At 50.8% G+C, this 12,363-nt stretch overlaps 1 protein-coding gene across 1 annotated transcript in view; it reads right to left on the bottom strand.

Moving 5' to 3' along the window:
• Window positions 1-7,433, bottom strand: part of LOC127061099 (uncharacterized) — a 34,128-nt gene extending 26,695 nt beyond the window's left edge. Inside the window, exons 1-5 of the mRNA XM_050987379.1 lie at window positions 7,362-7,433; window positions 6,658-6,942; window positions 6,269-6,502; window positions 6,113-6,229; window positions 5,603-6,044 (exon numbers count right to left, since the gene is read on the bottom strand). Of these exons, the coding sequence (XP_050843336.1) occupies window positions 5,603-6,044; window positions 6,113-6,229; window positions 6,269-6,502; window positions 6,658-6,942; window positions 7,362-7,433 (1,150 nt within the window). The remainder of the gene's footprint in view (window positions 1-5,602; window positions 6,045-6,112; window positions 6,230-6,268; window positions 6,503-6,657; window positions 6,943-7,361) is intronic.
• Window positions 7,434-12,363: the final 4,930 nt, after the last annotated feature.

Genomic DNA, 12,363 nt, shown 5'->3' with positions numbered 1-12,363 from the left:
CTGGAGCCAAGAGCTTGGTCAGGACACTCTGAATCGCTGGGGAATTATGGGATGTTTCAGGCTCTGGAAGGGATTTTGAAGGATCAGCTCATGTCCAGCCTGGCCTTGGTGCCACAGGTGGGATGGAGGAGCAGGGATGGAGCAGGGATGGAGAAGGAGCAGGGATGGAGCAGAGAAGGAGCAGGGAAGGAGAAGGGCAGGAGAAGGAGCAGGGAAGGAGCTGGGCAGGACCATCAGATCTGTCCCTGGTGTCCTGGGAGGGGACAGCTCCCTGTGTCCCCTCTGTGCTGCCATGGCAGAGCTGTCCCTGGTGTCCCATGAGGGGACAGCTCCCCGTGTCCATGGCAGCAGCCCCAGGCAGCAGTGGCCCCCAGCTGCAGCCCAGGGATGGCACAGGATGCCGTGTCACACATGAGTGACTCCCGGGCTGCCCAAGTGACAGATGCATTTCCTCGACTCCAGGCCGGGCTCCAGCACAAACCACTCTTCATTTATCAATAATTGGGCTTTAATTTCATTTGGCAGTGCTGGAGCAGCATGCTCAGCTTCCTCTCCAATAGACTCCTGCTAATTAGGCTGGCTTTGGGCATCAATCTCTTGATTGGAGTCTCTAATCATCAGCCCAGATCCCACTTTTTATTTTTATTTTTTATTTTTTTTTTGTGCACAGGACGTGGTGGCTTTATCCATAAGTCATTATTAGCCATCATTTCATGGCAATGGGAATTGTTGTGTTATTGATGGCTCTGAGAGGCAGGAGAAGGAACACTTTGGTTCTTTGGGCACTCTCTGGAATGAGAAATTCCCTGTTCCACACCCAAAGGGCATTTTTGTGGATCAGAGGGGATTTAAGGCAAGGGTTTGGAACAATCTGGTCCCTCCCATCCAGCTCCCCTCACTGCCCAGGTGACAACAGCAGAGTGGAGGGGTGGATGTGCTGTCCCTTCTCCCTCTGTGCCACCCTGAGCAGTGCCAGGCTCAGCCCTGGCACCCATTTTCGCTCAGGGCTGATTGTTGTGCCCAGATGAGCTCTCAGAGTTTTTGCTGCACCATCCAATCCAATCCAGGTCATAATTGGAACCCAAATTCCTCCTGGTTTCAGCCCAGTAACTCCAGTGAATTCAGCTCCATTACCCACCAGCTGGGTAATGGTGTCAGAAGAAATGAAATCTCCCCTGCCCTTGGTGGCTGGGGATTATTAAAGATCTATCCCAGCAATTCTTTGGGATTGGAAGGCACTGCAACTCCTGGAAAAATGATGGAGAATTCCAACCTCCCTGCTCCAAACCCCCGGATTTCATGGAGAAAGCAGCTGCATTTCAAAGTCCTGGGAGATAATTCCTCACCCTGCCACTTAAAAAAGATTTGTTGCCAGGTTTCCACTGGTTCAGGGGTCCTTAACATTTCTTTTGGCCTATAAAGAAATTTTATCGTTTGCTAAGAGTCAGGAAAATTGCTGCATCCATCTCGGAATGTGGAGCATTATCTGATGAATAAAATCAGCCTTGAAAGGTGGAGTGGAAAGTTGTCAAGTTTGTTGTCCTTGCAGGACCCGTTTGCTCAGCCAGCCTGTCCCCCTGGGCAGGGAGGTGTCACAGATGGCTCTTTGTGGTCCCCACCCTGGGGAGGAGTGGCACCTCAAATGTCACCCTGGGGCTGCCCGGTGCCACCCTGCAGCTCCAACCCCATCCCACGGATCGATCCCTTCCTCATTCCCAGACTTTTCTGGGCGGTTACCATGGCAATGCCTCGCCTCAATGGGGTCCTTAGGAACTTGTTTACCATCCCAATTATAACATTTTCCAATCGCGGCTCTTTCTGACAGCTCCGTGTCTCCCATCTGTGCCTGATCCCATCCCTAACAACGGCCCGACAGCCCCGCCCGGAGCTGCCTGCAGGGGGCTGTGGCCACCCGGGGAATTCTACTGGGAATTCCCAGCTCTTTCCAGTGGATGGAGAGATGGAACAGCCTGAGGATCCACCAAGGAACCTTTTCCCCCCTCTCTGGTCCATCCAGGCTGAGTGTGGACATTGTAGGGTTAAGGAATGTGCGTGGTGTGTTCTGCACCAAAATTCCCCCAAATTCTTTTAGCAGGAAGAAGGGAAGAGAAAGCAGAGGCTGTCACACACCTGCCAGTGGTGACAGGAATGGATCCCTCAGCCCTGCAGGCAGGAAGGTGCTGACATCCACCAGGGGGAAGCTGCAGCCAAATCATTTCAGGCTGGAGATAAGCAAAATTCCACCCAGGAGCTCATCCCAAACCCCTGAGGGACACAAATCCCATCCAGGAGCTCATCCCAAACCCCTGAGGGACACAAATCCCATCCAGGAGCTCATCCCAAATCCCTGAGGGACACAAATCCCATCCAGGAGCTCATCCCAAAATCCCTGAGGGACACAAATCCCATCCAGGAGCTCATCCCAACCCCTGAGGGACACATCCCAGGACTCTCCCAAAACCCTGAGGCACAATCCCTCAGACATCCCACCCTGAGGGACACAAATCCCATCCAGGAGCTCTGGATCCTGTCTGGATCATCTTTCAGTGGAGCATCTCCAGTGGAACATCTTCCAATGGAACATCTCCTTCCAATGGAGCTTCTCCTTCCTGTGGAGCTTCTTCTTCCAATGGGACATCTTGCAATGGAGCTTCTCCTTCCTGTGGGACATCTTCCAATGGAGCTTCTCCTTCCTGTGGAGCTTCACCTTCCTGTGGAACATCTCCTTCCAGTGGAGCATTTCCTTCCAGTGGAACATCTTCCAATGGAGCTTCTCCATCCTGTGGAACATCTCCTTCCATGGAGTTTCTTCTTCCAATGGAGCTTCTGTGTCCTGTGGAACATCTTCCATGGAGATTCACCTTCCAATGGAACTTCTCCTTCCTGTAGAACATCTTCCAATGGAGCTTCTCCATCCAATGGAGCTTCTCCATCCAATGGAGCTTCTCTTCCAATGGAGCTTCTCATCCAATGGAGCTTCTGCATCCTGTGGAACATCTCCTTCCAATGGAGCTTCTCCTTCCTGTGGAACATCTTCCAATGGAGCTTCAACTTCCAATGGAGCTTCTCCATCCAATGGAACATCTTCCAATGGAGCCTCTCCTTCCTGTGGAACATCTTCCAATGGAGCTTCTGCATCCTGTGGAGCTTCTCCATCCAATGGAGCTTCTCCATGCTGTGGAACATCTTCCAGTGGAGCTTCTCTATCCAATGGAACATTTTCCAATGGAACTTCTCCTTCCTGTGGAGCTTCTCCTTCCAATGGAACATCTTCCTGTGGAGCTTCTCCATCCTGTGGAACATCTCCTTCCAAAGGAGCTTCTCCTTCCTGTGGGACATTTTCCAATGGAGCTTCTCCTTCCTGTGGAGCTTCTCCTTCCATGGAGTTTCTCCTTCCAATGGAGCTTCGCCATCCTGTGGAACATCTCCTTCCAATGGAACTTCTCCTTCCTGTAGAACATCTTCCAATGGAGCTTCTCCATCCAATGGAGCTTCTCTTCCAATGGAGCTTCTCATTCCTGTGGAACATCTCCTTCCATGGAGTTTCTACTTCCAATGGAGTTTCTCCTTCCATGGAGCTTCTCCTTCCTATGGAGCTTCTCCATCCTGTGGAACATCTCCTTCCTATGGAGCTTCTCCTTACAATGGAGCTTCTCCTTCCTGTGGGACATCTTCCATGGAGCTTCTCCTTCCAATGGAGCTTCTCCATCCAGCGGAGCTTCTCAACCAATGGAGCTTCTCATTCCAGTGGGACATCTTCCAATGGAGCTTCTCCTTCCAGTGGAACATCTTCCTATGGAGCTTCTCCTTCCTATGGAGCTTCTCCATCCTGTGGAACATCTTCTTCCAATGGAGCTTCTCCTTCCCATTGGCACATCCTGGGTTTGCCCAGCTCTCCCTGTGCCCTTCCCAGTGGCACCCCCCGGGTTTGCCCCCTCTCCCTGTGCCCCCGGAGGTGCCAGGGCAGGGAGTGGCCGCTCCTTCTCCTTGGGGAGGAGCATCCATCGTTCCCATTGAGCAGCTGAGGAGCGAATCCCGAATCCCGGAGCGCCGCACACGGAGCTCCCGGCACATCTGGGCCACCTCAGCCCCATCCTCCTCCTCTTCCTCCTCCTCCTCCGGCTGTAACTATTCCCTGACTGGAAACTAGGGGGAAGAATTTCACCGGGATGGGATGGGATGGGATGGGATGGGAGGGAGCTGCCGGGAAAAGGCGGCTGTGGCTCGGGGAGGGAGCCGCTTTCCCCCCTCTGCAAGTCACAACTTTGTCAGGCTGTGAATTCCCAAACCCCGCGGGCTCCCCCTCTTTTCCCGGGTGTTTCCACAGCTCCGGCTGCTCGGGAAGGGAAGAGGGGGAGGGTTGGGAATGGCATCCTGGCAGGGATTCACCTGGTCCCGGCAGCTCCTGCTTGTGACCTTGGGGTGACTCCGCAGCGCTCCTGGAAGGGAGGAGGAGCCGAGCCCGATGGGAAGCACAAGGAACCCCTGGGAGAGCTGCGAGCGCAGCTGCAGGGAAGTGAAACCCTCTGGAAAAGCGGCAGATCTGGAGCTGCCTGCAAGGCTTCCTCCTCCTCCTCCTCCTCCTCCTCCCCCTCCTTTCCCGCCGGTTCCAAGCAGAAGGGAGCCATGGTGACTTGGCAGGAGCTGGAGATCCGCCTTTGGAGCATGAATCAGCCGCAGCAAAGGAACATTTTGGGGAGGATTGATGGCAGAGCACGCTCCCATCGGATCTGCTGTCACAGATAAAAAGGGTTGCAGCTTACAGCCCTGGAAAATTGGAAGCAATTCCCTGCTGAGGACTCGTAGGGATGCTGCCCGTGGAGCAGGAGGGTTGGAAAAGCAGCTCCAAAAACTGTGCTGGGAGATCCTCACAGGGAGATCTTAACCCACAGAGAAATTGGGAATGGTTTTATTTGTGGGAAAGAATTCCTGCTTTTCCATCTTTTCCCAGTTCTTTCATTTCTCCATGTAAAAATTCCTATTTTGTGATGTCCACAGATTTCTGCTGTCCAGAATTCCAGTATAAACCCAAGAATTCAGGGAATATTCCCATCCAACCCAGGCTCCACAAGGATCAAATTCCAAGTGATTCAAACCTCAAACCTGCCATGGGATCTGTCCCACACCTGGGAAAAGCTGAGTTTCTTCCAGGAGGTTCAAGCTGAAATGTCTCCAGTTTGAAATGAGCATCTTAATACATTGCAGAAAAATAATCAGGAAAAAAATAAGAAGCTTGAACAAAAAATAAAAAAACTGAGGAAGTTTGCACCGAGAAATTTAAGGAAGATTGGGGGGGGGGGAAAAAAGGAGAAAATGAAGAAGTTTGTCCCAAAATGAAGAAGTTTGGTGTAAAATCTCCTCGGGAATGGAGCTGCAGGAAAGCAGCTCCCTGAACATGTTTTGCCTTTCCCAAAGCTGTTCCCTAAATGTCACTTTTATCGCCTCCTCTCCCAGCCTTTATGACCATATGTGTTTTGATGATATTCACAACGTGCTGGTGCCACACAAGATGCAAATGCAATTTCCTGCTGGGATGGCTCAATCTGCACAGCCACAATCCAGGGACACAAAGGAAGGAGAGGTGCCCCAAAAAGGGAATTACCTGGGACAGGCTTTGGGGGGCCCAGGTGGCCTCCAGACCTTCCTCCTCCTCCTCCTCCTCCTCCTTGTGGCATCAGCGAGCTCAGAGTCACCTCCAGGGAATCCAAACTCCTCCTGAACTCTGGGATCACCTCCAGGGAATCCAAACTCCTCCTGAGCTCTGGGATCACCTCCAGGGAATCCAAACTCCTCCTGAGCTCTGGGATCACCTCCAGGGAATCCAAACTCCTCCTGAACTCTGGGATCACCTCCAGGGAATCCAAACTCCTCCTGAGCTCTGGGATCACCTCCAGGGAATCCAAACTCCTCCTGAGCTCTGGGATCACCTCCAGGGAATCCAAACTCCTCCTGAACTCTGGGATCACCTCCAGGGAATCCAAACTCCTCCTGAACTCTGGGATCACCTCCAGGGAATCCAAACTCCTCCTGAACTCTGGGATCACCTCCAGGGAATCCTGAGCTTTGGGATCACCTCCAGGGAATCCAAACTCCTCCTGAGCTCTGGGATCACCTCCAGGGAATCCAAACTCCTCCTGAACTCTGGGATCACCTCCAGGGAATCCAAACTCCTCCTGAACTCTGGGATCACCTCCAGGGAATCCAAACTCCTCCTAAACTCTGGGATCACCTCCAGGGAATCCAAACTCCTCCTGAACTCTGGGATCACCTCCAGGGAATCCAAACTCCTCCTGAGCTCTGGGATCACCTCCAGGGAATCCAAACTCCTCCTGAGCTCTGGGATCACCTCCAGGGAATCCAAACTCCTCCTGAACACTGGGATCACCTCCAGGGAATCCAAACTCCTCCTGAACTCTGGGATCACCTCCAGGGAATCCAAACTCCTCCTGAGCTTTGGGATCACCTCCAGGGAATCCAAACTCCTCCTGAACTCTGGGATCACCTCCAGGGAATCCAAACTCCTCCTGAACTCTGGGATCACCTCCAGGGAATCCAAACTCCTCCTGAGCTCTGGGATCACCTCCAGGGAATCCAAACTCCTCCTGAGCTTTGGGATCACCTCCAGGGAATCCAAACTCCTCCTGAGCTCAGAGTCACCTCCAGGGAATCCAAACTCCTCCTGAGCTCTGGGATCACCTCCAGGGAATCCAAACTCCTCCTGAGCTCTGGGATCACCTCCAGGGAATCCAAACTCCTCCTGAGCTCTGGGATCACCTCCAGGGAATCCAAACTCCTCCTGAGCTCTGGGATCACCTCCAGGGAATCCAAACTCCTCCTGAGCTCTGGGATCACCTCCAGGGAATCCAAACTCCTCCTGAGCTCTGGGATCACCTCCAGGGAATCCAAACTCCTCCTGAACTCCACATCCTGTTTCCTGGTGTCCTGTTAAAATCTTTCTACAATTAGGAGGGTCTGGATTGTCACTGCTTGTTCCTGTTATAATTCCAGAGTTCTGGAGAGGGGTTTTGGGATCGATAATCTGGGATAGAAGCTCAGGAAATAAAAAACATCCCAGAGGGAATCATGCAAAGCAGAGCAGAGCATTCTAAAAATAGGAAGAATTGGGGAAAATCCAATTTCCTGGGGAATTTTAAACACATTGGGGCTGGTTTTTATTCCCTAAATGAGGGGAAAAAAGGGCAAAAAAGGAATTGTTATCCTTAAAATATTCATCCCAGGGCTCCCAGCCTGACACGTGGAGAGGCTGGCAGGGAAATTCCTCGGGGCTGCAGGAATGACTCAGGAATAATTAATGGCCATGAATTATTCATGGATCCTCCGGGAGGGCAGGGAATTCCCACCTTGATAACCGGGGATCGTGCCCTGCTGGGGAGGGAATCCCATGGATCCCAAGGGCTGGGAGTGAATCCCATGGATCCCAAGGGCTGGGCAGTGAATCCCTTCAAACCAATCCCTTTTTCCCATTTATTGTAATCCCTTGGGGGGATTTGGGATGATCCAACCTGGGATCATGACTCTCCTGGACACAGGGAAATATTGGGAGTTTATGGATTTCTACCTGGAAAGGGGAATTCACTTGAAAATATTAAAAAATTCCCACTCAAACCCCGAGAATTAATGGAATTTGACAGGAATAATCCAGGATCCCAGAAGGATGAGGCCAGACAATGATGTGGAATTTGGGCTGAGGTGGAGGAGATTCCCCCTGGATGTCTCCCTAATCCCTGATTTAGGAGCTTTTGTGTCTCCTCCTAAGGAAGCCCAGAACAAGAGGATTAAAGGGAAGAACTCCCTGAAAATCCCCATGGAATTGATCAGGGCTTTAATTCCCCCTGATCTCTGTGTGCTGGGAGATTCCTCATCAAATCACAAGGAATTCCCAACAATCTCAGCCTTTGGTCTCTCTTTTAGGGATTCCAGGGATGGGAAATGAATTTTTATCCCACTGGGGAAAGGCTCTGGAATCACAGGGAAATGGGATTGGAGATGGGAATGGGAGGAAAAAGGGCCAAGGATGCTGGGATGGGCTAAACTGGGCTGAACTGGGCTGAACTGGGAGGGGTTTGCTGCCCCAGGATGCTCCATGGGTTTGGGAATTCATCCCTTTGGAATGGAGTTAAAAAACAGGGATGGAACTGGGATGGTTTGTAATTCCCAGTTAAAAACAGGGATAGAACTGGGATGGTTTGTAATTCCCAGTTAAAAACAGGGCTGGAACTGGGAGGGTTTTAGGTCCCAGTTAGGAGCAGGGATAGAACTGGGATGGTTTGTAGGTCCCAGTTAGGAGCAGGGATAGAACTGGGATGGTTTTAGGTCCCAGTTAGGAGCAGGGATAGAACTGGGATGGTTTTAGGTCCCAGTTAGGAGCAGGGATAGAACTGGGATGGTTTGTAATTCCCAGTTAGGAGCAGGGATAGAACTGGGATGGTTTTAATTCCCAGTTAGGAGCAGGGCTGGAACTGGGATGGTTTGTAATTCCCAGTTAGGAGCAGGGATAGAACTGGGATGGTTTGTAATTCCCAGTTAGGAGCAGGGATAGAACTGGGATGGTTTTAGGTCCCAGTTAGGAGCAGGGATGGAACTGGGATGGTTTGTAGTTCCCAGTTAGGAGCAGGGACAGAACTGGGATGGTTTTAGGTCCCAGTTAGGAGCAGGGACAGAACTGGGATGGTTTTAGGTCCCAGTTTAGCACAGGGACAGAACTGGGATTGTTTTGTTTGTGTTTTCCCCTGGGATCTGAAATTGGAATATCCTGGAATTTGGGATTGGATTTTCCCCTGGGATCTGAAATTGGAATATCCTGGAATTTGGGATCCCCTGGGATCTGAAATTGGAATATCCTGGAATTCTGTGATGCCTCCAAGCAGGGAATTCCTGCTGCAGCTGCTGCAGTTGGAAGTGTTGTTGTTGCAGTTTTATTTCCCTGCACTCCGTGCCCTGTCCTGGTGTTTGGAGCACGGATCTTTCTGGAAGGCTCCTGCTGGAGAGCAGGGATGGCTCGGGGAGGTTCTGTCTCCCAGAATTCCCGGCTTTGCTGGCACAGGATCAAAAGATGACAAACATCCTGCAAGAGGAGACAGAGCCTTCATTGTTGTTGTTTGGGGGGGGGGGAAGGAAATCTGCACGTTCCGAGGTGGGGCTGGGATTTGGGATCAGCCATTCCATTTTCCTTGTGGATTGATAATTCTGAATTAAATCTCCATCTGTAGGGATGGAGAGCAGCTGCTGCTGGAAAATGTGAAAAATATCTTTGGGGGACAGGGAGGGACATCCAGGAGGATTCCCGGGGTTGTTGGATGGGCTAACCCGAATCAAAATCCACCATTTCCCCACCCAAAGCAATGGGAAAAAGCTCAGGAGCGATTGGAATCATCCAAGCCTCCCTCTGTGCCCAGCTCCCGGCAGCCGGCGCTGCCTCCTGCCAGACGGGAACGGGAGCCAAACTCTGCCCCCAAAAATAAAATAAAATAAAATAAAAACCACCCAAAGAACACCTTGCTCATTCCCAGAGGAAAGAAACTGGCCTCGGAATTGCGCTGGGGGAAGGGTGGAGGGAGGAGAAATTGATTTGGGAAAGGGTTGGAATTCGGAGCTCTTTTTTTGGCAGCTCCTCCCAGCACAGCCCGGCCCTGGAGCGGGGATGGGAGCGCTCGGAGGGGCTGAGCCCGCAGCTGCCATCCTGGTGCCACCCCTGTGCCACCCTTGTGCCATCCTTGTGCCACCCTTGTGCCATTCTTAGTGCCATCCTTGTGCCACCCTTGGTGCCACCCTTGTAGCCATCCTTGTGCCACCCTTGTGCCACCCTTAGTGCCATCCCAGTGCCATCTTGTGCCACCCTTGTGCCACCCTTAGTGCCATCCTTGTGCCACCTTTAGTGTCACCCTTGTGCCACCCTTGTGCCATCCTCGTGCCACCCTCGTGCCACCCTTACTGCCATCCTTGTGCCACCTTTGTGCCATCCTTGTGCCACCCTTGGTGCCGCCCTTGTGCCACCCTTGTAGCCATCCTTGGTGCCATCCTTGTGCCACCCTTAGTGTCACCCTTGTGCCACCCTTAGTGCCACCCTTTGTGCCACCCTTGGTGCCACCCTTGTGCCACCCTTTGTGCCACCCTTAGTGCCATCCTTGGTGCCACCCTTGGTGCCACCCTTGTAGCCATCCTTGTGCCACCCTTGGTGCCACCCTTTGTGCCACCCTTAGAGCCATCCTTGTGCCACCCTTAGTGCCACCCTTGTGCCACCTTTGTGACATCCTTGTGCCACCCTTGTGCCATCCTTGTGCCACCCTTGTGCCATCCTTAGTGCCACCCTTGTAGCCATCCTTAGTGCCACCCTTTGTGCCACCCTTGTGCCACCCTTGTGCCATCCTTAGTAGCCATCCTTGTGCCACCCTTAGTGTCACCCTTGTGCCACCCTTGTGCCACCCTTGTGCCACCCTAGTGCCACTCAGGGCTCAGCTGCTGGCTGCCAGCTCCATGTGAATTTTCACCCTCTGCTCCCAGCTCCTTCTTCTCTCCATGGTTATTCCAGATATTTAATGGAAGTGCCCAAAGCCAGGAACCTTCTGGAATGTTCTTTCTCACCTCAGCTCTTCCCAGATGATCCCTCCTGGGATTCCCCCGTTGCCAGGAACTCTGGATTGGTTGGATTTCAGACTCTCAGCTGAATCCCGGTGGAATTAGCCCTAATTAAGGACACTGTGAAGGCTGGCAGGGGCAGAGGGAATTACACCCTTTTCCTTTATTAATAAAATTCCTTAACGACACTGGGAATTGCCATTAGGCCCCACCGTTCCTGCCTGGCTGTGGAAATAATCTTTGCTATGCTAATCTAGCACAATTTTCTTTTCAATGTAAACAAATTATGCTCTATTAATATGCTGTTCTCCTCGCATAGTTAATTATTGTAACAGTAAGGAATAAAATGCTCGGGATTTGGGATGGGAAAAAAAGGGCTCCAGAAATAATTTAATAGGGAGCTAATTATGCACAGAATTCCAATGTGGAAAATGTGTTTGTCATTGCATTAAAAGGTTCTTCTGTTCAAATAATTGGAATTTCAATATTGTGATCGATGATTCCCATCCACTCCCTGCTTGCAGGTGGCTCCCTCCGGATTGGGATTTGGGAAGGAAGGGAATAAATAATTCCTGGCAGCTCTGGGTTTCATCCTGCTGGAAGGAGAGAAGGAATTTCAGAGCTCTGAACCCATCAGGAATGGAAGGAAAACTCCACCACGGGAAGGGTTTGAGGGTCACCAACCCTGAAGTCTCTCACAAAACAACCTGAACAAATTCCAACATTATCCCAGAACATCTTGTGGCACAAAGGAGAGAATTCCAAATGGCTAATCTCCAACCACCCACACGAGTTTTGTCTCTCTTTAACACCTTTCCCCCGTTGCTAAGTCTCGCATCCAAAAAATCCGGGAGAGGAGACACTCGGAATTATTCAGCGAGCTTGTGTGGAGCAGCTGAAAACAGGCTGGGAATTGGAGCTGGGAAATGCTGATTATCTTTAGGGAATGCCGATGGGATTTAGGGAATGTTGATTGTCCTCAGCTCCAAATGAGTGACCTCACTCAGTTTCTTTTCGAACACACCTGAAGTGAAAATTGCCTCACCAATTAACTTCGAGTTTCACCACAAATATAATTCCTTAAGCAAAAAAAAAAAAAAAAAAAAAAAAATCTGCTTTATTTTAAAAATAAAAAAAAGAACAAAAAATAATAAAAAAAGATATGTCAGAACCCAGCTACCCTGCCAAAAATTCCCCCCAAACAGCTTCCTAGCTTTTAAGGGCAGAGCATTTGAGATATCTTTGCAGAGTGCTGGCTGTTTGTCTGACAGATGTCTGCAATGTTCTGGGAGCTGGAGTCATGCTCCGAATGTAAATAAGATTATGGGCCTTGCAAAAATTCCCCTTTTTCATCGGATTTACCTCCACACCAAGGTGGGGTTTTTTTTTCCACCCCCAAAAGGTTTTTTCTCTCTCTAGCCCACAAGGAGGATTAACATTTTTTTGCTTTGTCAGTTAAATCCTCAGGTTTGTCCTTTCATCCAATGGTCGCTCCAAAGGATCCAGCTGTTGGAGCAAAAAGGACAATTCCTGGCTAAAAATAGAAATTCTTCACTGGGAAACATCATCTTCCTTTTCTTCCCCTCTGGAATGAATAAAACTCTCAGCACTGGAGTTTCCTGAGGCCTGGCATGAAGATAAAGTAAATTCCCACCTTGGGGAGCACGGAGCCATTCCTGCTGTCCTACCAGCAATTGCTCATTTCGCTTTTTTTCGCCACCTGCTACAAAAATTCATTCACACAATTGCGACAAAACCTTTTTTTTT

Source organism: Serinus canaria, chromosome Z (assembly GCF_022539315.1).
Source record: "Serinus canaria isolate serCan28SL12 chromosome Z, serCan2020, whole genome shotgun sequence".
Classification (NCBI taxonomy): Eukaryota; Metazoa; Chordata; class Aves; order Passeriformes; family Fringillidae; genus Serinus; species Serinus canaria.
The sequence above is the reverse complement of the archived record's forward strand: the minus strand, read 5'-3'. Positions and strand labels throughout refer to the sequence as shown.